The 27,348-nt window shown below is 43.2% G+C and overlaps 1 protein-coding gene across 4 annotated transcripts in view; it reads right to left on the bottom strand.

Moving 5' to 3' along the window:
* The window catches only part of LOC129698026 (stAR-related lipid transfer protein 13-like), a 314,800-nt gene that overhangs the window by 98,793 nt on the left and 188,659 nt on the right, over positions 1-27,348 (bottom strand). Inside the window, exon 1 of one of the 4 annotated variants that reach the window (XM_055636846.1) lies at positions 10,261-15,348. The exons of the other annotated variants lie outside the window; for them this stretch is intronic. Within the exon in view, the coding sequence (XP_055492821.1) occupies positions 10,261-10,423 (163 nt within the window). The 5' untranslated portion in view covers positions 10,424-15,348. Of the gene's footprint in view, positions 1-10,260; positions 15,349-27,348 lie in introns of those variants that run through there. 4 annotated transcript variants of the gene reach the window in all.

Genomic DNA, 27,348 nt, shown 5'->3' with positions numbered 1-27,348 from the left:
AAATGGATATGTTACTTATGACCCCTTCATGTCCCCCAGTAAAGCCCAAAATGACCCCCCATGGTGGTCCCGACCCCAGGTTAAGAACCACTGCACTAGTTCGATGTTATCCCACTATCATTCACTCCCTACACAGTAGGGCAATTTGCAGAGGCCAATTGAACTGCAAACCCACACGTCTTTCGGATGTGGATGGAAACCGGACCACAGAGAAAGTCCATGTGGTCACAGGGAGAATGTGCAAACTCCACACACAGACAGCACCAGAGGTCAGAATGAAACCCAGGTCTCTGGCACTGCAGGGCAGCAGCTCTACCGGTTGCTTCACTGCACCTTTGACTACTTGTCACGATGGTCCCTGCCGGTGGCCTGAAAAAACTGCAGATAACTTAAGCTGTAAATGTCACTCAGCGAAATGCACAGAAATACCCTGAGCTGCAAGCATTAGCCTTCAGAACTGGATATCGTGACCTGCTGTAAATAGTGTATGGCAGACCAAGCAGACACCAACCAAATTGTAAAGAACAAACAGCACCCCCACCAAATAAGTTGGGAACATCCTGTGCTCTATATGCCACTCCCATATCACAATGACCATTGGGTCAGGCACCAGAACACATGCTGTATCTCCAGCAACTGAAAGAATGAGGCTTTGTGCAAATTCATTTCAACTCTAAGCAAAAATGTTTCAATTGTATTCTGAAGTGCAGTGACATCACCACCCAGCTAAGCACACAATTTTGTGCATCTTTACTGATTAAATCTAACTCACAGATAAGAAAAAAGTTAACTTGAAAAACACCAAAATTGTTTTGATCGTGGCTTGGACAGATTCCTGTTGTGGTTGCCCCTATAATCTATGCTTTGTATGTGACGGCACCTCTACAAAGTTAAAAAAAACAGATTTTCAAATTGTTGATTTTAAAAGATTTAGTTATAGCTTAAGTTCGAAGTTCAAGAGTCAAGAATCCAGAGTTGAGTCAAGAATATTTAATTGACATGTGTACTGGCAACGGAACAATGAAATTCTTACTTACAGCAACATTACAGGCTTTTAACACAATCCACATCGATAACATATAATAAACAAAATGTCAATAAATTAAAACCACCAAACTAGGGCAGAAAAATTCTTAGTGCAACCAAAGACAGTCCATTGATCACAGTTGATATTAGTGTTGTGTAGTGTTCAAGAGCCCGATGGTTGTTAGGAAGAAGCTATTCTTGAACCTGGAGGTCACGGTTTTCAGATTCCTGTACATTCTTCCTAATGGCAGAAGTGAAAAGCGTGGCCAGGGTGGTGTGGGTCTTTTGTGATACTGACTGCCCTTTTGAGACAGTGCCTCCTATAGATCCCTTCAATGGTGGGGAGGTCAGTGCCTGTGATGGACCGGGCAGTGTTTATTTTATTTTCCATTTACAGTGCATTCAGAAAGTATTCAGACTCCTTCACTTTTTCCACATTTTGTTGCGTTACAGCCTTATTCTAAAATGGATTTAATTCTTTTTTTTTCCATCAATCTACACACAATACCCCATAATGAAAAAGCAAAAACAGGTGTTTAGAAATTTTTGCAAAGTGATTAAAAAATAACTGAAATATCACATTTACATAAATATAAAGACCCTTTACTCAGTACTACAGGCACCTTTGGCAGCGATTACAGCCTCAAGACTTCTTGGGTATGACGCTACAAGCTTAGCACACCTGTATTTGGGTAATTTCTCCCATTCTCTGCAGATCCTCTCAAGCTCTGTCAGGTTGGATGACGAGCATCGATGCACAGCTATTCTCAGGTCACTTCAGACATGTTCGCTCGGGTTCAAGTCTGGGCTCCGGCTGGGCTACTCAAGGACATTCACAGACTTGTCATGAAGCCTCTCCTGCGTTATCTTGGCTTGTGTGCTTAGGGTCGTTGTCCTGTTAGAAGGTGAACCCCCGCCCCAGTCTGAGGGCCAGAACGCTCGGGAGCAAATTTTCATCAAGGATCTCTCTGTACTTTCCCCTCGATCCTGACGAGTCTCCCAGCTCCTGCCACTGAAAAACATCCCCACAGCATGATGCTGCCACCACCATGCTTCACTGTAGGTATGGCATTGGCCAGGTGATAAGCGGTGCCTGGTTTCCTCCAGACATGACGCTTGGCATTCAGGCCAAAGAGTTCAATGCTGATTTCATCAGGCCAGAGAATCTTGTTTCTCATGCCTTTTGGCAAACTCCAAGCGGCTGTCATGTGCCTTTTACTGAGGAGTGGCTTCCGTCTGACCACTCTACCATAAAGGCCTGATTGGTGGAGTGCTGCAGATATAATTATCCTTCTGGAAGGTTCTCCCATCTCCACAGAGAAACTTTGGAGCCCTGTCAGAGTGACCATCATGTTCTTGGTCACCTCCCTGACCAAGGCCCTTCTCCCCCGATTGCTCAGTTTGGCTGGGCGGCCAGTGCTATGAAGAGTCCTGATGGTTCCAAAATTCTTCCATTTAAGAATGACGGAGGCCACTGTGCTCTTCGGGACGTGCAATGCTGCAGAAATAGTTTTATACCCTTCCCCAGATCTGTGTCTCGACACAATCCTGTCTCGGAGGTCTACGGACAATTCCTTCGTCTTCATGGCTTGGTTTTGCTCTGACATGCACTGTCAACTGTGGGTCCTTATATAGACAGGTTTGTGCCTTTCCAAATCATGTCCAACCAACTTAATTTACCACTGGTGGACTCCAATCAAGTTGTAGAAACATCTCAAGGATAATCAACTCAATTTTGAGTGTCATAGCAAAGGGTCTGAATACTTATGTAAATGTGATATTTCAGTTATTTATCTTTCTAAAAATTTCTAAACACCTGTTTTCACTTCTTCATTCTGGGGTATTGTGTGTAGATTGATGATTTAAAAAAAACAGAATTTAATCCATTTTAAAATAAGGATGCAAGGTAACAAAATGTGGAAAAAGTGAAGGGGTCTGAATACTTTCTGAATGCACTGTATTTTATTGATTGCTCACAAAATTAAAACAGAAGAGGAGGTTATATTGATGGAGGAATTATGTTGAAAAATGTAGCTTGTTTTTTTTTTAATTGATCTGCATACTGGCACTTTCTTGTCTGTTAAAATAGCACTGCCAATAACTGCTCATGAATCTTGGTCTTTCTGAATTCCTCCTCCTGCAACAGTAGCACTGGACAATCTTTTCCTGCATTCTGAAAAATGAAGGCTGTCTACAAAATGCCGGCTTGGATCACAGTGCACCATCTGGAAGTGTACTTTAGTAACTGGTGGGGCCAGTTCTCGTGCCTTTCACTAGAGCAATAAATTCCGTGCTGATCTGCCTACTTCCCAGAGCTGCTAATACCAACATATCTTTATAGCTAGCATGCATTTCTCCCCTTCCCAGTCCCCTTCCACTGGCTCCACAATTCTCACCTCTCCTTATCTCACACTTTTAATCTTTTCATGTCTGGCCTTTGTCCAACCACCTGCGTACATCCTGTATTCACCCATCACTTATATATCCATCTATTACCTATCCACTGTATCAACTATCCCGGTCATAGAATTATACAGCACAAAAACAGGCTCTTCTGCACAACTTGTCTATTTCGACCAAGATGCTCCATCTACACTAGCTCAACTGCCCACATCACTCTGAACCTTCCTATTCTTGTACCTGTCCATATGTCTTTTAAATGTTCTTATAATACCTGCCTCAATTACCCCCTTTGGCAACTTGTCCTATATATCCACTGTGTGGAAAACGTTATCCCTCAGGTTCCTATTCAATCTTTCCCCTCTCACCTTAAACCAAGATGATTAAAGCAAGAGAATTGGGTAATGTTTAAAGAGCAGCAGAAGATAACTAAATAGGCAATACGGGGAGAAAAGATAAGGTAAGCTAGCCAAAAATATAAAGGAGGATTGTTAAAGCTTCTTTATAGATGTGAAGAAGGAAAACAATTAGTTAAGACCAAAGTTGGACCCTTAAAGACTGAAAAAGGTGAATTTATTATGGGGAACAGAAAATGGTAGATGAGTTGAACAGGTACCTTGGATCCTTCTTCACTAAGGAGGACAAACAATCTTCCTGATATAGTAGTGGCCAGAGGATCTGGGGTTGACGGAGGAACTGTGGGAAATCCACATTAGGCAGGAAATTGTGTTGGGTAGACTGATGGAACTGAAGGCTGATAAATCCACAAGGCCTGATGGTCTGCATCGCATGGAACTTAAGGAAGTGGCTCTAGAAATTGTGGACGCGTTGGTGATCATTTTCCAATGTCTATAGTTTCAGGATCAGTTCCTGTGGATTGGAGGTTAGCTAATGTAATCCTACTTTTTAAGAAAGTCGGGAGAGAGAAAACAGGGTATTATAGACCAGTTAGCCTGACATCAGTGGTGGGAAGATGCAAGAGTCAATAATAAAAGAAAAAATAGCAGCACATTTGGATAGCAGTCCCAGGATTGGTCCAAATCAGCATGGATTTACGAAGGGGAAATCATGCTCGACTAATCTTCTGGAGTTTTTTGAGGATGTAACTTGGAAAATGAACAAGGGAGAGCCAGTTGCTGTAGTGTAGCTGGACTTTCAGAAAGCATTTGATAAGGTCCTATATAGGAGATTAGTGGGCAAAATTAGGGCACATGGTATTGGGGGTAGAGTGCTGACATGGATAGAAAATTGGTTGGCAGACAGGAAACAAAGAGTAATGATTAACGGGTCGCAAGGCTCGGTGCTGGGACCGCAGCTATTTACAATATACAAAATTGGTTTAGATGAAGGGATTCAAAGTAACATTAGCAAATTTGCAGATGGCACAAAGCTGGGTGGCAGTGTGAACTGTGAGGAGGATGCTATGAGAATGCAGGGCGACTTGGACAGGTTGGGCGAGTGGGCAAATTGGATAAACTCTTTAAAGATAAATATGTGCAAGACTGGGAGAGTGTGGGGAGGTGAGCAGGTAAGTGGGTAGTTGAATGAATCTTTCAAACAGCCAGCACATGCATCATAAGCTGAAGGAGTATAGACGTTGGGAGGTCATGTCGCAGTTGTATATGATGTTGATGAGACTGTATTTAGAATATTGTGTTCAGTTCTGGGCATCATGTTATAGGAAAGATATTGTCAAGCTTCAAAGGGTTCAGAAAAGATTTACCGGGGTGTTGCCAGAACTGGGTGTGAGCTGTAGGGAGAGGTTGAGTAGGCTGGGTCTCTATTCCTTGGAGCGCAGGAGGAAGAGGGGTGATCTTATAGAAGTGGACAAAATAGTGAGGGGAATAGATTGGGTAGATGTACAGAGTCTCTTGTCCAGAGTAGGGGAATTGAGAACCAGAGGACGTAGGTTCAAAATGAAGGGGAAAAGTTTTAATAGGTAACTTTTTCACACAAAGGGTGGTGGGTATATGGAACAAGTTGCAAGAGGAGGTAGTGGAGGCTGGGATTATTCCATCAATTAAGAAACAGTTAGACGGGTACATAGATAGGACAGGTTTGGAGGGATATGGTTCAAATGCAGGCAAATGGATTTAGTCTAGCTGGGATATTGTTGACCAGTGGGGGCAAGTTGGGCCAAAGGGCCTGTTTCCACACTGTATCACTCTATGACTCTCTTATACACCATAAGCTTTTACGTACAACCCTGTACTTCTAGTCAGGAGCCTGATGTTACAAGAAGGCGCCAAAACGTGGCAACTCTCTACGTGCTATTCCAGAAGATCTATCGTACTCATGTGTAGTATGATTTGACTGGGTAGCATGCAGGACAAGCTTTTTACTGTATCTCTGCACACGTGACAGTAAATAAATAAACTAAACTGACTCAGTGGCCAGAAAGAACCGCAACTAAGGGGCGGTTGAACAATCATTTCCATCATTAATTAAAATGGTTGAAGGTCAGGCACAATGTTTATATAAGTTTGGAAAAATTACAGAGACAATAAAAAATCCCTTTCATTATGGAAGCGAAGAAATAAATATGTGTCATTAGTTGCTTAAAACAAACACCTTGCCTTGGTTGGAGACTGACAAATTTCTTGAAGGAAGTACATCAGATAAATAGGGCTCATTTCCAAGGTTCAAGTTTAGGACACATTTCAGATCGACGTTTGAAAAAACATTTCAAAACACTCTTGGATATACATGGGCAGGGCAAATGCAGGCCATCCGATTTGTACTTGGCAGTACAGGTTTCATAGGAACAGAGCAACTGCAATTGTTATTAACCTACTCGTTACTTCATCCATCTTATAGAAATCTCTAAAGCCCCACTTATAGAAACATAGAAACATAGAAATTAGGTGCAGGAGTAGGCCATTCGGCCCTTCGAGCCTGCACCGCCATTCAATATGATCATGGCTGATCATCCAACTCAGTATCCCGCACCTGCCTTCTCTCCATACCCCCTGATCCCCTTAGCCACAAGGGCCACATCTAACTCCCTCTTAAATATAGCCAATGAACTGGCCTCAACTACCCTCTGTGGCAGAGAGTTCCAGAGATTCACCACTCTCTGTGTGAAAAAAGTTCTTCTCATCTCGGTTTTAAAGGATTTCCCCCTTATCCTTAAGCTGTGACCCCTTGTCCTGGAATTCCGTAACATCGGGACCAATCTTCCTGCATCTAGCCTGTCCAACCCCTTAAGAATTTTGTAAGTTTCTATAAGATCCCCTCTCAATCTTCTAAATTCTAGAGAGTATAAACCAAGTCTATCCAGTCTTTCTTCATAAGACAGTCCTGACATCCCAGGAATCAGTCTGGTGAACCATCTCTGCACTCCCTCTATGGCAATAATGTCCTTCCTCAGATTTGGAGACCAAAACTGTACGCAATACTCCAGGTGTGGTCTCACCAAGACCCTTATATTCTAGTCATTAAGAGAGAACGTGTCCCGAGGAAGTAGAAACAAGGAACAGCACATGCTGGTTTACACAAAAAGACACAAAGTGCTGGAGTAACTCAGCAGGCCAGGCAGCATCACTGGAGAACATGGATAGGTGACATTTCGGGATGGGACCCTTCTTCACCTGGAGTAAGCTCGTCAGCCTACAATGTCTGTACCAAACAAGATGGCAAGATAAACTAATCTTATCTCTCTGCACATGATCCTTATACATCAATGAAGTAGGGTCCTAACCAGAAATGTCACATATATATTTTCTCCAGAGTCCTTAGGAACAGCAATCCCAATTCCTGTCTCCATTGGGTATTTGGGTATGCAGGGAATGGAGGGATACGGATTATGCACAGGCAGAGCATGTTTATCTTGATATCATGTTTGGCACAGACATTGTGGGCCGCAGGGCCTGTTTCTATATTCTACTGTTCTGTGTTCTATGATAATAGTAATCCTTGATTCTGAGGGACTCCATAGGAACAGATCGCATCCCTGATAACAGCACAGAGGCACAACTGGAACTGCCACTGCCTCAAAGCTCCAGGGACCCGGGTACGATCCTCGCCATGAGTCCTGTCTGTGTGCATTTTGTGTGTTGTCCTTGTGGACCACGTGGGTTTCTTCCAAGTGCTCTGGTTTCCTCCCACTTCCCAAATCCCAAATACATGCAGGTTTGTACGTTAATTGGCCTCTGTAAATTGGCCCGAATGTTTAAGGAGTGGATGAGAAAGTGGGATAACATGAAACTGGAGTGATTGGATGATTGATGGTCAGTGAGGATTCAGTGGGCTGAAAGGCCTGTTTTACTGCTTATATCTTTGAACTAAATTGCAGAAAAAAACTTTACCTTGGATGTGCTTGCAATGTTTCCCTATTATCTAATCTATATTGACACTAATTCTGCACGCACATCAGTAAATTTCAGTAATTGCAAAGGCAACAAGATATCTTGCATGCTTAGCAGCAAATAAGAAAGGACGTTTTCGGGAAAGAAAAACAATCATGGTTAAAAAAAACTGCCCTTTTATAACTGCGCACCAAGAGCTGTGTCCTTGAGTAACAGAAAGAGGTCAATTAAAATAAAAACAGTTCTCAGCTCACACATGCAACTGCATTTAATGAGATCAGGCAGACAAGGCAACTTGTGTTTTAACTGGCTCCGTGTAAGGAAAGTAGCTAAGATTCTGATGGAAAAAAAGCATCGAAGGTGGGAGGGGAAACTGGAAGTGTTCAGAATAGTTTGCAGTCAGCACCATGGCTCTCTGTTCTACTATGAGGCTATTTCCGTCAGATTTATCCATTAATCCATTGCTAAATCGTGCGAGTTTGTAGGTTAATTGGCCTCTGTAATTGCCTCTAGTGTGTAGGGAATGGATGAGAAAGTGGGATAACATAGAAGTAGTGTGAACGGGAGATCAATGGTCAGTGTAAACTTGGTGGGCCGAAGGGCCCGTTTCTTTTAGTTCTCCATTTTATAGGGACATATCTATAGGGCTAATCGAGGCATTACTGTACTTTGCAATGGCAAAATATGTATTTTCAAACACTCACCCACTGAAAACATAACGTTGCATTTTATTTAAATAGTTTCTACCAATTCACAACCCTTCAATCCTTTTGTCTTACTCCTTCTGTCTTTCCATCCCTGGCCTTTAACCAATCATCTGCATATCACCACCCTCCCGTTACCTGTACCCACCCATCAATCGCCAGGCGTTTTCCCGCCCTCCCTCTACAATCAGTCCGAAGAAGGGTTCCAACCCGAATTGTCACCTATCCATGTTCTCCAGAGATGCTGCCTGATCCCCAGCGTTACTCCAACACTTTGTGTCTTTATTTCTACTCAATGTTTACTTTCATATTAAAGAATTGCTCACCAATGGACACAGCTGTAGTTAAATCATCAGAAACTTTCTTAGGTTTACTAGCAGAAAAAAAGTTTTTCAACTGCATGAAATGTGAAAAGATTATTCCTTAATTGACACAAGTTAATAGAATGTCAAACACGTTTGGTTATAAAAGTTTCAAGCACGTAGTACCTGCTCTGCCACAGAAGCAGCAGAATGCAATGGGTGATTACACAGATGAGAATGGTTTCAGTGATTACTGAACAGTTAAATCTTCCAGAAATTTTAATAAGGATGATTAAAGTTATTGGTATGAGATCTGCAGTAAAAGATTAAACTCTGTTGCTAAGCAATGCAGCTCAAAAGGCACACAGCTGGTAACTCACAACCAGTTAGTGTTCAATTTGGAAAGAACAACTTGAATTAATGAGAAATTCTGGTAATTTTAGGTATTTTAAAAGGAGGAGCATCTTAATGAACTGATTCAACAAATTATTTTTGTTGGATGTAAGGACCAACAGCTGCTATCATTTTGGTTGCAACGTCATATGCAAGACATGGACACCTTGGTGTTTTCAGAAGATTGATTTGTTAATAGGAATACAATGATACAGATAATGCTAAATTTCTCATGTGACAAGTGTTTAACAGTTTGAAATGTTAAAAATTATTTTCATAAACGCATAATTATATCAGGGACAGGAAAAATACCATATTTTGACAAGTACACTGATCTGGTTATCTATAAATGCATGTTAAGAGAAGGAATTCATAAGTTATCACTAAGTATTTGTTATCATAGAAATATCAAAAACAGGGAAAGTGGAAGACAACATTTCTGTTTTAGGTTTTAAATGTAAAAAAGCCAAATTAGTACAATAAAATGTAACATCCAGGTTCAGTTTCCTCCCTCCAACCATCAAGCTATTAAACACTACAACCAAATAGGCACCAAACTATATATATATATACATGGGGACCAGATTTTTTACTTTGCATTACTATTGTCTATTTATTTGTCTGGTTTTTTTTAATATACTGAATCTTTTTGTTGGTTATTATGGGTTTCATTGTAATATATTTACATATCTGTTGTTCTGCTACGTAAGAATATCATGTTCATACGTTCATAAGTTTTAGGAGCAGAATTAAGCCATTCAACCCATCAAGTCTACTCCCCCATTCAATCATGGCTAATCTATCTTTCCATCTCAACCCCATTCTCCTGCCTTCTGCCCATAACCGCTGACATCCGTACTAATCAAGAATCTGTCAATCTCCATCTTAAAAATATCCATTGACCTGGCCTCCGCAGCCGTCTGTGGCAATGAATTCCACAGATTCCCCACCATTACAATGTTCCGTTTCGAGACATATGAAAATAAAACTTAGGACTCTTAAAACTACATTAAATGTACAGTTGCTGTTAAAATAATGTTCTCTTGAACAAATGTCACTTGTTTCCGTTTACCTTGCCGGAGTAAGGATGTGACTACTGAGAGACTGTGTAAGTATTGAGACACGTACCTTGCTGAATTATAGACAGCAGCTGCTGCCTTGCAATGATCCGGCTCATCCTGTACTGGGAACGGCGTTGTGATCGATCCAGTCTCAGGTACATATCCTGGCCCTGGGGTGACAGGGAACTCAGGCAGACAGAGCCAGAACTTGGTGATAGAGGCACCTCCATCAGCTTAGCTGCTAACAATGCGTTGAGTACGCGTTCCCTTCGCCTCGCTAGGGGGACGGGTGCACACAGTAAGCGGCCGCCCGCCGAGCACAGACGGCGAGCAGGGCTGAACTGTGAAAAGTTGAAGCGGACTTCTGGAAAGGGGAGTAACTGTATGTCAGATTGCCAACTCGTGCATCACATGACTGGGAGCAACCAGTGGACGAGAGAGCAAACTATTTGATTACAAGTTAGTCACACGGCAAGTTGTTTGTCATCTTATATAATAGTGGAAAAAAACATAACAGTCAATCACATACCTTAGACTTGACTCGGCACTAACAAAGCGTGTGACGAGATTTGAAAGCACTTTGACAGGGTTAGACTACCCCGGGCAATGCTTTTAGTTGTTAAGAAGGAACTGCAGATGCTGGAAAATCGAAGGTAGACGGAAGGGCTGGAGAAACTCAGCGGGTGCAGTTGCTTTTAGTTAATGCTTAAAGTAATTTTTTCAATTAGTATAACTGGCATTAAATGGGGGAATTTGACGTTAGTCTTAAGCAGAAACACGACCAGAGCCATCTTCCTTGTCTTACAGGATCAACCCATCTTGCTGATACTTTTAGAATTACGTAATTTTGAATGAGTATTATTGAAGACTGTTTTACTATCATATATCCCGAAACGAAACAATTAAATTCTTACTTGCAGAATTATTAATTTATAATTTAAGAATAATTTAAATATTTTCAGTAACTAGCTGAGTTATGAATTAAGAGCATTAATTTCAAAATGAGGTTTTAGTTTTTTTTTTACAGTTTTGTTTTAGAGAAACAGCATGGAACCAGGCCCTTCGGCCCACCAACATGCTGACCATCGATCACCCGTTCTCACTAGTTCTATGTTATTCCACTTTGTCATCCGCTCAATACACACTAGGGTCAATTTTTACAGAGGCCAATTAACCTACAAATCCGCACGTCTTTGAGATGTGGGAGGAAACCGGAGCGTCCAGAGGAAACCCACACGGTCACCGGGAGAGCGTGCAAACTCCATACAGACAGTACGCGAGCTCAGGATCGAACCCGGGTCATGGGTGCTGTGAAGCAGCAGCCGTACCCGCTGATACTTTGTTTTACTTGATAGTTTGTCACCACACAATCACGGAAGCAAACGGAGTATCATAATTGGTCTTATTTACAGATAATTAAAGCAGGAATTAATCAGCGAGCATGCCAAGCTGGTGAATAATTCATGGCGGAGACCATTTCATAACGCCATTGTTTCAACAAACTTTCAGCTGGAAGCTGGAATCTCGCCTGCCAGAGGCAGTGTGCATATTTAATTAATCACAACCAGCCGAGTGCTGGAGGGTGGTGCGGTGATAGGTAACAACATGTCTGCAAAGGAATTTGGGCAGGAGCTTTTTATGTTCCCTCTTTCGCTGCTCCACAACCAAATGTTATGACAAAACAAGTTCTGATAGTAGCTGACTTCAAAGAAAAATCAATTGATAGTTTAGTTTAGTTTATTGTCACGTGTGCCGAGGTACATTGATAAACTTTTTGTTGCACGCGTGTCAGTCAGTGGAGAGGCTATACATGATTACAATCGAGCCGTCCACAGTGTACAGATACATGATAGAGGGAATAATGATGGGAGAGGAGAGAAGAGGGATTATGACTCATCCTTAATTATGCTAGTGGGCTTTTCTAAGCAGCGAGAGGTGTAAATGGGGTCAATAGAAGGGAGAAAAGGTTTGTGTAAAGGGGCTGTCCCACTGCGGCGACCTAATCCGCGAGTTCAGAAGAGTTTGCCTTCGACTCGTATTCACAGCATGGTCGACACGAGGTCCTAGGAGGTCTTTGTAACTCTCTTTCATGCTTGAGAGTAGTCCCCGCATACTCGAGGCCTCAGCTAACTTGCGGCGTATTTTTCAACATTTTTCAACGAGTAAAAAAAGTCGCCATGGAGAAAAATCAATATTTTTTTCACTCGTAGGTTTAGTCGAAGTAGGTCGTAGTAGGTCAGCATGTTATATGTAGGTAATCGAGGGTAGTCAAAGGTAATCGTAGATAGTCTTCAACATAGTCGTAGGGCGGTCGAAGAAGATCGAAGGAGGTCGTTTTCACTCTCCACTATTTGGTGTCCAATTTTCCCGAAGCTAATCGAAGCTAGTCTTCAACATAGTCGAAGGAGGTCTTCAATATGACACTTTTTCAAACTCTCCTAAACTATTCTAAACTCGCCAATTAGGTCGCCGCAGTGGGACAGGCCCTTAACCCCAGTAATTGTATCCTCAGCAATTTCTTACTGTTTTGGATGAATCTGTTCCCTAACCATGCTGTTATTATGGAGTTATGGAGCATGCTGTATTAAAATTAACTGTTGCATTTTCTAATCAGAACTGTACAGTATTTTGAAATGTCCAGTGATTGTAAAAGGCGCTGTGTGCATACTTGTCTTTCCTTTATCGACAGAAACCGGAGGGGGAATAATATCCTTGTGGCCAGGTTTACAAGTGCTACTAGGGAGGTTTTAAACTAGACTGGCAGGGGCACGGGATCAAATGCTGCAGTGAGGCAGGTGAGAGGCTGGAAATTGATGCAGAAGTCAATGACAGTGAGTTCAGTAGACAGGACAGGACAGGCCAGAGCATGGGAGGGAGCGATGAAAGTGTTGGATTAAATTAAATTAATTTCAACGCAAGAGGCCTGAGGGGTACTGGCACAGTGGACAGCACAGTGGCACAGAGGTAGAGTTGTCGCCTCACAGCGCCAGAGACATGGGTTCAGTCCTGATTATGAGTGCGGTGTGTACGGAGTTTGTACTCACCCTGATCACGTGGGTTTTCCCCAGGTACTCCCGTTACCTTTCACATTCCAAAGATGTACAGGTTTGTAGGTTAATTGCTTCGGTAAAATTGTAAATTGTCCCTAGTGTGTAGGATAGTGTTAGTGTACGGGGTGAACGCTGCCCGGCGAGGACTCAGTGGGCCGAAGTGCCTGTTTCCGTATATCTAAAGTCGAAAGTCTACAATATTAAATAGCATTTACAGCAGAGATAAAGTAAGCATTGTCCACATTGTCATGTGACCAACCCTACATAGTTCTACCTAATAGTGCAACTAGACTAGTCAATTGGACTATTGTATGTTGTTTATATGGATAATATTGTCAGTTGCCTCTCTGTTTCCTGCCTGGAATTGTAGTTACAGAGTCATACACCACGGAAACAGACCCTTCAGCCCAGCTCTTCAGTCTATGCTGATGATTGTCCCATCTGCCATGCTGTATCTTTTAATCAATCTGTACACCTTCTTCTTTGCTGGTCTGACATACTACAACAGAATTCCAGCCAGTTGCAGTGAAAATTCACAAGAATTCAAAATAATCTGAAGTAGAATGTGAAACCCGCAGGATTCTGATTCAGCACTTCCTGACAGCACAAAATAAAAGGAATCAGCAATTAAGAGCAAAGCCAAGTGCAAAATCCTGATTTTCATCCCAGCCTGACTTGCTGGCACCTCATCCGTTGATTTTGTATTATTTGGCCAAATTAGCAACATTGGTTGCCAAACACAACACAGTGGCAACTTGCTGTTGGGTGCAGCACTAGATAAAGCAACCCTACTACCAATTCCTCTGTCTATGTCGCATCTGCGCCCAAGATGAGGTGTTCCATACCAGGATATCCGAGATGTCCTCATTCTTCAGGGAACGTTGGTTCCTCTGCTCTATCATTGATGAGGCCTTCACATGTGCCATCTTGGTACCTCGCAGCTCCACTCTTGCTCCCCCTCTCCAGTCGCATAAGGGACGGAGTCCCCTAGTTCTCAGACTTCATCCCATCAGCCGTCGCACACAACACATACTCCTCCATTTTCACCACCTCCAACGGGATCCCACCTCTAGTCATATCTCCTCATCACCACCCCTTTCTACAGCGACTGAGAGACCATTCCCTCCACAACTCCCTGGTTAACATCCCTTCCCAACCAAACCATCCGCTCCCCAAGTACCTTCCCCTGCATCCGCAGGAGATGCAAAACATATCCCTATACCTCCTCCCTTGACTCTGTCCAGAGACCCTGATAGTCCTTTCAGGTGAGTCAGCGGTTCACTTGCACCTCCTCCAACCTGATCTACTTTATCCATTGTTCCAGGTGAGGACTCTTATATTTTGGCAAGACCAAGCACAGACTGGGCGATTGTTTCGCTGAACACCAACACCTTGGGTTACCTGATCTCTTGGTTGCCAAATATTTTAACTCCCCATCCAATTCCCATACTGACCTTTCTGTCATGGGCCTTCTCCATTGTCAGAGTGAGGCTAAATGCAAATTGGAGGAACAACATCTCATATTTTGTTTGGGCAAGTTACAGCCCAGTGGTATGAGTATTGATTTCTCTAACTTCAAGTAACCCTTGCATCCCCTCTCTCTCTGTTCCTCCGCCACCCTAGTCGCTGTACTAGTTTCACACTCATCCTGTTGAGTTTGATGTCTGTATAACTCCTAGCCCACAACCAACAATGGACCATTGTGGGCTCCACCTTTCATTGATCATCGTTACATTTTTGCATATCTTTCATCAATATCTCTCAATATCACAGTCTATATCTCTTGTTCCCCTTTCCCCTGACTCTGAGTCTGAAGAAGGGTCTCGACCCAAAAAGTTACCTATTCCTTTTCTCCAGAAATGCTGCCTGTCCTACTGAGTTACTCCAAGTTGGTTTGTGTGATGGTCTGGGCTACGTCTACAATTTACTGCAATTTCTTAAGGTCTTGGATAGAGCTGTTCCCAAACCAAGCTGTGATGCATCACGATAAAATACTTCATATGGCGCGTCTGTGGAAGTTAGTGAGAGTTGTTGGGAATATACTAAACATCCTAAGCCGCCTCAGAAAGTAGAGGCGTTGGTGTGCTTTCTTGGTTGTTGCTTCTTTATGAGTGGTCCAGGAGAAGTTGTTGGTGATATTTACTTCTAGGAATTTGAAGCTTTTAACCACCTCTACTTCAACGCCTTCAATGCAAACTGGAGAATGTGTACCGCGTCACTTCCTGAAGTCGATCACTTGGTCTTGTTGACATTGAGAGAAAGGTTGTTAACTCGACACCAGGACACGAGGTTCTCAATCTCCTACCTGAACTCCGTCTCATCATTATTTGATATCCGTCCCATAATGGTGATGTCGTTTTCGAATTTGTAGATTTACTTACGAGTTGTACCTTGCTGGACTGTATGCTTTTTACTTGTATTCTTTTAACCAGCTAGCGTTGCCTCCAGCTGTGGCAATATCCTAACAGCTGGACTGCTTCATGCTGCCAACAGGCAGTTATTCAGCCCAGTGGTGCAATACTCAATAATGCTGTAGTCACAGGTGCTGGAATCATGAGCAAAATACAAAGTACTGGAGGAACTCAGCGGGTCAAGCAACGTCTGTGGAGGGAATGGACAGGCGACGTTTCATGTCGGGACCTTCCCGAATCGGGATCCTTCTTCAGACTGATTATTAATGGGTAGGGCATGAAAAAAGCACAAAGTGCTGGAGGATCTCAGCTGGTCAGGCAGCATTTGTGGAGGGAATAGATAGGCGATTTTTCAGGTCCCAACCCGAAACATTGTCTGTCCATTTCCTCCACAGATGCTGCCTCACCCGCTGAGTTCCTCCAGCACTTTGCATTTTGCTCAAATACATTCCATTTAACCACCTTGGCTCTATACACTTTAATAGCTTCACTTCATAAATATCAGTCTTAGTCCTGATAATTTTCAACTGGCCCAACTGTAGTTTATTGTTTATGAGCTATGATTTATTTAATTCAGTCCTAAGTTATAAAATTATGTCCCTTCCAGAGGAAATAGCTTATACAATCAAATCATTTCGATCTTCTAAATCCAGGCACTATAAACACAGTTAGTTTCATCAACCCCCTGGAACCCGTTCAGTTGAATAATTTACAATAAAGTTATCCTGTGAATATTGTAGAGACAGTTACTGATATAGCATTGGTGGTTCATGTTATTACGAGTCTGACACCGAACAACAACAAACTGCATTTATTAAGCTGCTATAAAACCCTGAAACATCAGCAAGACGCAAGAAAATATAGATATATTTAACATAGTGAAAGGGTATTAAATATTAATCCATCCTCTGGTGTTAATGGCAAGAATATAGAACAGTACAATACAGAAACAGGCCCTTCGGCCCACAATGTCCATGCCGAACATGATGCCAAAATAAACTCATCTCCTCTGCCTGCACATGATCCATATCCCCCATTCCCTGCATATCATAGAAACATAGAAAATAGGTGCAGGAGGAGGCCCTTCGGCCCTTCGAGCCAGCACCGCCATTCATTGTGATCATGGCTGATCGTCCCCTATCAATAACCCGTGTCTGCCTTCTCCCCATATCCCTTGACTCCACTAGCCCCTAGAGCTCTATCTAACTCTCTCTTAAATCCATCCAGTGACTTGGCCTCCACTGCCCTCTGTGGCAGGGAATTCCATACATTCACAACTCTCTGGGCGAAAAAGTTTTTTCTCACCTCAGTCTTAAATGACCTCCCCTTTATTCTAAGACTGTGGCCCCTGGTTCTGGACTCACCCAACATTGGGAACATTTTTCCTGCATCTAGCTTGTCCAGTCCTTTTATAATTTTATATGTTTCTATAAGATATCCCCTCATGTCCCCCATGTCCATGGGCCTTTCTAAAAATCTGTTAAACGCTACCATCGTATCTGCCTCCATTACCACCCCTGGCAGTGTGTTCCAGACACGCACGACTCTCTGTGTGACAAACTCGCCCCGCACATTTCCTTTAAACTTTCCCCCCTCATCTTAAAGCTGTGCCCTCTCATCTTTGACATTTTTATTATTGTGGAAACCATGGACATGGGAACAATTATTAGTTAAATCAATATTTAGCATTGGCATTAAGAGCCCATATCTTGTACAATTATTATTTATTATTTGGGCTTCTGAGTTTGTTGGAAGATCTTTGGTCTGGTGTCCCCCTACTGGCCATAGAAAAAACTGTCGGGAAATCTCACATTCCCTCACCGGGTTCTCAATATCACTTTCACAGCTTAATATTTCCCCGGAACAATAACAAATTGTTATTGTATTTTGAATGCTGCAATTATTTATACAACTCCAATTTCATCAAAGAAACCACCGTATCACATACCAGGAGAGTGCAGTAGTGGAGGTTTACGGGTATAACCTGAGCCCGGTCCCCTGTCTGCTAGTGTTCATATACACAGTGTAACAAAAGGCAACAATAGAACAGAAACCTGGCTAATTCGAGTCTCTGCTTCCCACACGTCCCATTCCTGAGGTAGTTGTTGCAAGCTGATGATATATTAGAGATCCATTTTAGCTGAGAGAACTCGGGTGAGACAGGAGCAATGGTGGTTTCAACCACAGCGCTGATCTGAACACTATCTTTCCATTGCAGAGAAACAGAGAATAACAGTTACATCAGTTCCCATATTGCACCTCCACAAAGAACTGGAGTAGCTCAGTGGGCCAGGCAGCATCTCTGGAGAACATGGATAAGTGAAGTTTTGGGTCGGGACCCTTCTTCAGACTGTCCACTCCAAAATCTCTCAAGATATTCCTACTTTAAAGAAGTGTCTGAAGAAGGGTCCCAACCCAAAACGTCACCTATTCATGTTCTCCTGACCTGCTGCCTGACCTGCCTAGTTACCCAGTATTTTGTGACTGTTTTTGTAAACCGGCATCTGTGGCTCCTTGTAGCCTCCACTTCCTACTCAGAGTGAACATTATACGGAGCCTTGTCTTGAAACCCCGTTGGTTTTTAGCCCATTGCAACTTTACAACTGCCCAACTTAATTCTTCTCAGCAGAGGGCAGAAGACCAGCAGGGGAAGTCCAGTCTGCAGAAGGTCCCAATCTGAAACGCCATCTGTCCATTCCCTCCACAGATGCTGTCTGACCCGCTGAGTTCCTCCATCCATGGGCCGAAATCCCGGAGGGGACGGGGAAACACATCCCCTCCAGGTTTTGAGAGGTGGGGGACTACCCCACCCCCCCCTCATTTTTTGTAATCTGGATTTTGAAAATCGGTGAAAATAGCTTTCCGCGAGACAGTGGGAGTGGGACTGATGATCAAGGGCGCCGATTGGTCGAGAGAGACATGCAGGCAATGGGTGGGGGGACATGATGATTCAGCGCGATGATTGGAAGATGGAGGTGTCGGTCAGAGGTGGAAGTAGGGAGGTGGAACTGAGGATAGAGTGCGGTGATTGGATGAGGGGTCGTCCTGGTGGAGCAAAGATCATAGATCGGAGTTTGAATCGACCCGTTCGCGGAGCCTTTCATCGCCTGGCGCGGCTTAAAATCGGCCACGGAATCTTCCACCGCCCCGCGGTCCAATTGCTGCATCAAGGCTCCCGATGTTGAAGCCCTCGTCGATGGATGGAAGATCCCGCGGCCAATTTTAAGCCGCGCCGGGCGATGAAAGGCCCCACGAACGGGCCGATTCAAGCCCCACGATTCGGGGTGGACAAAGCTGCTGTTGCTGGAGTTCGGAGTCGGTCACCAAACAGGTCAGCTCCCGATGTTACCGTCCACAGGGCCCACGGCCGAAGCCGTGCGCGTGTGTGTGTGCGCGTGCGGCCACCAAGGAATTATGTCCTGCCCCCCATGTTTTGACAGTGATTTCCGAAATCCGGATTACAAACCCAGATATTCAATGCACTGACTGATGAAGGCCAATGTGCCAAAAGCCTTTTTGACCACCCTATCTACCTGTGATGCCACTTTCAACGAACTATGTAGCTGTACTCCTAGATCCCTCTGTTCAACAACACTCCCCAGAGTCCTACCATTTATTGTGTAGATTCTGCCCATGTTAGTGCTCCCAAAGTGCAACACCTCACATTTTTCTGTATTAAATTCCATCAACCATTCCTCAGCCCACCTGCCAAACCGATCAAGATCATGTAGCAATTTTTGACAGCTATCTTCACTGTCCACAATACCACCCACTTCTGTACCATCTGCAAACTTGCTAACCATGCCATGTATGTGCTCATTGATATAGATGATAAACAGCAATTAGCCCAGCATGGAACCCTGAGGCACACCACTAATCACAGACCTCTGGTCCGTAAAGCAACCTTCCACCATCGCCCTCTGCTTCCTTCCACGAAGCCAATTTTACTATCCACTCAGCTATCTCTCCTTGAATCCCATGGGATCTCACCTTCCAGAGCAGCCTACCGTGTGGAACCTTGTCAAATGCCGCACTAAAATGCATGTATACAACATCTACAGCTCTGCCTTCATCGACCTTTTTGGTCACATCTTCAAAAAACTCAATCAATTTTGTGAGACATGACCTCATCCTAATCAGCCCTTGTCCATCTAATGCATGTATATCTTATCCCTCAGCATACTCACTAGTACCTTTCCGACCACAGATGTTAATCTCACTGTTATCAGCCTTTTCCCTGCAGCCCTACTTGAATAGAGGCACAACATTTGCCTCCCTGAGTCTTCTGGCACCTCGCCTGTATTTAATGATGACTCATAAATCTCAGCAAGAGCTCCTGCAATTTCCTCTCTAGCTTCCCACAGTGTCCTCGGATATATCTGATCAGGCCCGTGAGATTTGTCTACCTTCATATTTGTCAGGACCTTCAGCACATCTGCGACTGTAATACTGACTGTTCTCAAGACACTTCCAGTAACTACCCCAAGATCCCCCGTCCTCTTGCCTTTATCCACAGTAAAAACAGAGGAGAAATACTCATTGAGGACTTTCCCCATTTCCTGTGGCTCCACACAGAGTTGGCCACTTTGACTCCTGAGGGGTCCCACTCTCTCACTCTAGTTACCCTTTTCCCCTTTATGTGCTTGTTAAACCTCTTGGGATTATCCTTCATGCTCTCTGCCAGAGCTACCTTCTGTCCCCTTTTTGTCCTTCTGATTTCCATTTTTAGCTTACTCCATAGTTCCTGAAACGCCTATACCTGTCCCATGCCTCCTTACTTTTGACCTAAGCCTGTCATCCAGGCTTCGTTACATTTGCCTGCCTTGCCCTTCACTCTAATAGGGACATGTATGTCCTGAACTCTTGTCAGCACGCTTTTAAAAACATCCCACTTTCCTGACTTTTCTTTTCCATCATAAAAACTACTCCAATCTATCTGAGCAAGTTCCTGTTTCATACCCTTAAAGTTAGCCTTGCCCCAATTTAGCATTTTAACTCGTGGGCCTGCTCTGTCCCATATCCATAATTATCTTAAACCTAATAGAACAGTGGGCACTGGTTCCAAAAGGCACATCCACAAACACTTCATTTACTTGCCCCTCCCAATTTCCCAAGACTAGATCAAGAGTTGCCCTCTCCCATGTAGGGCCCTCAATTTATTGCCGGAGGAAACTTTCCTGAACAAATTTGACAAATTCCACCTGGACTAAACCTTTTGCACTATGACATTCCCAGTCAACATTGGGAAAATTAAAATCCCTGACTATGACAACCTTATTAGACCTGCAGCTAGTACAACCGATTCATCCCTTTCTTGTTCACACCTTCACTTCAACACCTCCAAGGTCAGACTCTATCACATTTGCTGCAGTCATAATATAATGGAATCTAACTCTGACAAGTGTGAGATGATGCAGTTTGGTATGTCAAGCCAGGGCAAGACTTTTTCAGTAAATGGTAGAGCCCTGGAGAGTGTTGTGGAGCAGAGGGACCAAGGGGTATAGGTGCACAGTTCCCTGAATGTGGGGACAAATGTAGACAGAGTGGTGAAGCAGGTGTTAGGCACGCTTGCCTTCATCTACAGGAGCTGGGACAGCAGCATAAGATGTTGGTGAGACCACATGTTGGTGAGACCACCGCTAACTTTTAACACCGCGGAGCCTGGGATCTCGCGCCGAGATCGCCAGTGTCGGAGCTCCGACCAGCGCAGCCTGTGGACTTCGGGAGCCACGGTCTCCGGGGAGGAAGCGACCGTTCCAGACACTCCAAGCCACTGAAGAGTGTTCTCCCGATGCTGGAACTCCATCATCCGGCGAGAAGGCCTGTAACATCGGACTGCCGTTGTGGCGACTGCGGAGGCCTCAAATAGGCCCTGACCTCGGGTGAACTCAGAGGAAGAGGACTGAACTTTTTAGTGTCTTTCCTCACAGTGGAAAATGTTGATTCTGCTGTGGGGGGACATTCATGGTAAATTCTATAGTGTGTTGTGTCACTTTTATTTTATTTTTTAATTATTTATTATGGATGTATTGAAACCTAATTTATTCTATGTATAGCACTTTGGTTTCAACGTGAGTTGATTTAATTGCTGTATACATAAAAATTACTTACTTACTTACTTACATTTGGAGTATTGTGTGCAGTACTGCTTATCTGGAATAGGAAGGATGTAATTACATGAAAAGGGTGCAGAAATGATTCGACAGGGCTTGAGTTATAGGAGCGCCTAGATAGGATGGAGCATTATTCCCTGGAGTATAAAGCTGAGGAGCGACCTTATAGATGTCTACAAAACCATAAGAGGCATAGGTAAGGTGAATGGTCAGTCTTTTTCACAGGGTAGAGAAATCCAGAACTGGAAGGCATAGGTTAGAGAGCAGCAAGATTTGCAAGAGACCTCAGGGGGGTGAGAGTGTGGTGCATTTATGGAATGAGCTGCCAGAGGAAGCTGTAAATGCGGGTACAATGGTGATGTTTAAAATACATTTAGACTTTAGGTATGTATATTTATGGAATGTATAGAGGGATATGGACCAAATACAGGCAAATGGTACAAGCTCAGTTAGAAAATCTGGTCAGCGTGGTTGCGATGGGGCACTGGGCCTGTTTCCATGCTGTATAACAAAATAAGAAAAATATATGACTAATGCACCCCCCTTCAAATAAATTAATGTTCCCATTATGAAACTGAAGTTACCTTTAAGAACTTTGATGTTGTCCCGTGTGGAGAGATGCAACCGATGAACTAATTTCACCTTCGTTATCACCTTGTCCCCAGCCAACAATGGACCATAGTGGGCTCCACCTTTCCTGAGTCATTGATGCAGCTCTGCTTTGTTCCCATACCTTTAGATTCCCTCTTCCTGACTCTCAGCATGATGAAGGGTCTGAACCCGAAACGTGACCTATTCCCTTTCTCCAGAGATGCTGCCTGACATGCTGAGTTACTCCAGCACATTGTGTCTTTCTCAATGATATGCCTACTTTGAAGAAGTTCTCCTCTCTCCGATGGACCCGAAAAGTCACCTATCATGTTCTCCAGAGATGTTGCCTGACCTGCTAAGTTACACCAGCACTTTGTTGTAATTTTAATACAAATGTTAGTTTGTTGCTTACGTTGTTAACAGTGAGTGTGGGACGACAGTGCATAGAGATCCCCACAACTGTCTGCTAGAGACAAAGTGTATGGAGGGCTCAGCGGGTCAGGCAACATCTGTGGAGGGAATAGATAGGCAAAGACATTAACTATTATTACTATTGTTGACATGGAGTCATCAAAGACTGAAGATGCTGGAAACTGTAGTCGCCAGCAATCTGTTTTTGCTCCATATCTGCAGACTTTGGTTTCTGCATATTAGCATTACCAATGTCATTTTAGATCTGGAATTGAAGAATTAAAAAGGAACCTTGTCTCAAATAGCCATGCCATATAAATGCAAATCCTTCTTTAAAATGAATTACAGATGCTGGTTTACGTATAAAGACACACAGTGCTCGAGTAACTTAACGCTGTTACTCCAGTACTTTGTGTCTTATGATGTCAAGGTAAACTATTCCATGTCCGAAGAAGGTTCCTGACCTGAAACGTCATCCATCCATGTTCTCCAGAGATGCTGCTGACCCGCTGAGTTACTCTAGCACTTTGTGTTTTGCTCAGGATTCCAGCATCTGTAGTTTCTTGTGTCTCCAAATAAGTGTTTTTGTTTCATGTCTGTAAGTTAACTTTGCATTCCTGCTGACGCATTTTCTATTATACTGCATGCCAGGAATTTCCTGTGTAATTTTTTATGAGATTTCCATCAAAGGTTTTCTCCAAATCAAAAGAAACTCCACCAACTGTATTGCCTTTAACTTTGGACTTCTTGAAAAGCCCTTAGTTATTCTTTAATGTAGCTTTCTTTTAGTAAATGCAGACTGACTTTGCTTGACTAAAGCACATAGCCAAGTTTTATCATAGCCAAGATTTCACATCAACTGTACCTAGGGATTTTTCCATTTTGAGTGTTTCTGTCGGTTTCATTTTCTAGTTAGCTCTATATGTTATTTCAGATCTTTCTTTAGCACATCTCTCCTCCCTCTTGACAAAAGAATCCAAAGCTCTCCCTTACTCAGATTGAGATCAGTTCAACAAAGACCAGATATTCTTGAGCAAAAAATACAAAGTACTGTAGTAACTCAGCGGGTCAGGCAGAATCTCTGGAAAACATGGATAGGTGACGTTTCAGGTCGGGCACTTTATCAGTCTGAAGAAGGTCCTGACCCAAAACGTCATCTAACCATTGATCCCACAGATGCTGCCTGACCCATTTAGTAACTCCAGCACTTAGTTTTTTAGATTATTTTATTAGTTATTAATAGAGCACTTGTGCATTTTAAACATTTGCTCACAATATTATTCTCCTTGGTTGGGTAAGTGATCATCAGTTTTTGCATTAATTTCTATTTTCTATCCGCAAATCACATTTGTTTGTAATCTTGTTTCAAGTCCCATGCTCTAATTGTACGTTCAAAAGAGGGGCTATTTTGTTCTGAAAATAAATCCCAACCCAAAACATCACTTATCCATGTCCTCCAGATATGCTGCCCGACCTGCTGAGTTACTCCAGCAATTTGTATCCATTTGTGTAAACCAGCGCCTGCAGTTCCATGTTTTTATAAACTAGAAGCTTGGTTTAGTTTAGTTTATTGTCACATGTACCGAGGTACAGTGAAAAGCTTTTGTTGCGGGCTAACCAGTCAGCGGAAAGACAATACATGATTACAATTGAGCCTCCACAGTGTACAGATACCTATTACAGGGAATAATATTTAGTGCAAGAATAGAAACATAGAAACATAGAAATTAGGTGCAGGAGTAGGCCATTTGGCTCTTCGAGCCTGCACTGCCATTCAATATGATCATGGCTGATCATCCAACTCAGTATCCTGTACCTGCCTTCTCTCCATACCCTCTGATCCCCTTAGCCACAAGGGCCACATCTAACTCCCTCTTAAATATAGCCAAATAATAGTCCAGTAAAGTCCGATTAAAGATAGTCCAAGAGTCTCCAGTGAAGTTTATTGTATCTCAGGACCGCTCGCGAGTTATTAATAGAATGGGTCAGTTGCCTGATAGCAGCTGGGAATAAAACGTCCCTAAATCTGGAGACGTGAGTTTTCAGATTTCTGTATCTCTTGCCTTATGGGACGGGAGAAGAGGGAGTAACCGAGGCAAGACTTGTCCTTGATTATGCTGGTGGCAGCATGCATGGTGTAAATGGAGTCAATGGAAGGGAGGTTGGTTTGCGTGATGGGTCTCGGCTGCGTCCACAACTCTCTCTAATCACTTGTAGTCTTGGATGGAGCTGTTCCTAAACCATGCTGTAATGCATCCCGATAAAATGCTTTCTACGGTGCATCTGTCAAATTAGGTGAGAGTTGTTTTTGACATGCCGTACTTCCGAAGTTGGAATAGGTTACATGGCCCAAGACTGGCCCCTCCATTCAATATGGTTGTGGCTGATCTACCTTAGGTCTCAGTTCCTTTTCTATGCTAATTCAACATCCTCGATAAATCACCATTTTATCCACCCTTTAAATAACTATTGATCTAGCATGTACAAGCCTCTGTGGAAAGCAATCCAGGGATGCACCACCTCGGTGAGAAGAAATCTTGACACACAAATTCCTAGGCACCCCAGTTACAAAATATGGGACTGTGGTTTAAAACTAAGTACCCTCATTTCAGACTCTCCCACCAGTGGGAAGGCCTCATCATCAATCCAGTCAGTTGGATCTTTAAGGGTCTTTAAGGATTCAATAATAGTGCTCCTCATTCGTCTAAACCCCAAAGGATACAGATCTTTTTTTTTGACTGCTCATGATACGATAACCCCCTCAGCCTGGGAACTGGCCAAGGGGCAACCTTTTCACTCAGAGAGTAGTGAGTATATGGAACGAGCTGCCCGAGGAGGTAGCTGAGGCGGGTACAATTACAACATTTAGTTTAGAGATACAGCATGGAAACAGGCTCTTCACCAATTGAGTCCACACTGACCATCGATCAGCCGTTCACACTGGTCCTATGTTAACCCACTTTTACATCCACTCCCTACACACTATGGGCAATTTATGGATGCCAATTAACCTACCATCTTTGGGATGTGGGAGGAATCCAGAGCACAAGGAGGAAACCCACGCAGGTCATGAGGAAAACATGCGAACTCCACACAGAGCACCCGAGGTCACGATTGAACCCGGGTTTCAGGTGCTGTACAGCTCTACCAGCTGTGCCTCTATGCCATCCAAAGACATTTAAAAGGCACTTGGACAGGTACATGGATAAGAATGATTTAGAGGGATATGAGCCAAATGTGGGAAAATGGGACTAGCGTAGATGGGGCATCTTGGTCGATATGGACAAGTTGGCCCGATGGACCTGTTTACATGCTGTATGATTCTCTGACTCTTTTCCAATGATTGCAGTGCTAGTATGTACATTCTTAAATAAGGAGCCAAAACCATACTCGGCACAAGAGTGGCCTCACTAACGCCCTATACAATTGTAGCAGTACTACTCAGTTTTAAATCTCAACCCTCCAACAAAATGCAAGATACCATTTGCCTACCTACCTAATGTTTTACTTGCATGTTGCATCCATTTTGAAAGGTCCATGAATTTGGAAAGAGATTCACCAGGATATTATTCCCTGAGCTTATGGGCTTGAGTTACAGGGAGAGGTTGGATAGGCTGGAACTTTTTTCTCTGCATGGGAAGCTGAAGGATGATCTTATTGAGGTGTACAAGATCATGAGGACCTCGGATAAAGCGAACACTCACTGTCTTTTTTCCCCAGGATAAATCTAAAACTAGAGGGCATAGTATTAAGATGAGAGGGAAGAGATCCAAGAGAGAGTTTTTCACTCAGAGGGTAGTGTGTATCTGTAATCAGCTGCCAGAGGAAGCTATAGAAATTGACCCAATTATGACTTTTAAAAGCCATTTGGCCAGATATATGGACAGGAATGGTTTAGATAGCTATCTAGCCCATTACACCAAATTGGATCGGCATGGACAAGGTGGGCAGAAGGTCCTGATTCCATCTTGTCCAGCTGTATTACTCTGTGCTTACTTTTTGTGTTTCATGCACAAGAACATGTAGATCTCCGTGTGAACACGTACATCCATTCATTTCCCATCTCTCTACATTGAGATAACTGTCTGCCTTTTAATTCTTCATACTGGAGTGTATAACCTCAAACTTCCCACATTAAATTCCATTTGCTAGGTTTATGCCCACTGACTCAATCTAACTGTATCCTGATATAGAATCCAAATATCCACACTGCAGTATGTCCTCTCATCTATTTCATGCCATCAGCAAATGTGGACACCTTACACTCAGTCAGTCCCCTCTTCCAACTCATTTATTGTTGCTTTGTTTTTAACTAGAATCCTTCAAATGCCTGAAAGCTGTACTTGAGATGTTAGTTGGAAACAAACCATTCTGACCCCTGCTGCTGATTCTAGTGATAAAATGACCTAAAACCAAACATGTTAGCTATTTAAAAGATTTGCATCACCGTCCCGTAATTGTGGCATGTAATTGTTTCCAGAAGAAGGCAAGTATAGTGCTGGATAACAGAGAAAAAACATTGCAGATTTAAAGATGAAAGTTTCACACAGGCAGTTCCCAATTATTTACATACACATAT

This window comes from Leucoraja erinacea, chromosome 6 (genome assembly GCF_028641065.1).
Source record: "Leucoraja erinacea ecotype New England chromosome 6, Leri_hhj_1, whole genome shotgun sequence".
NCBI lineage: Eukaryota > Metazoa > Chordata > Chondrichthyes > Rajiformes > Rajidae > Leucoraja > Leucoraja erinaceus.
The sequence above is the reverse complement of the archived record's forward strand: the minus strand, read 5'-3'. Positions and strand labels throughout refer to the sequence as shown.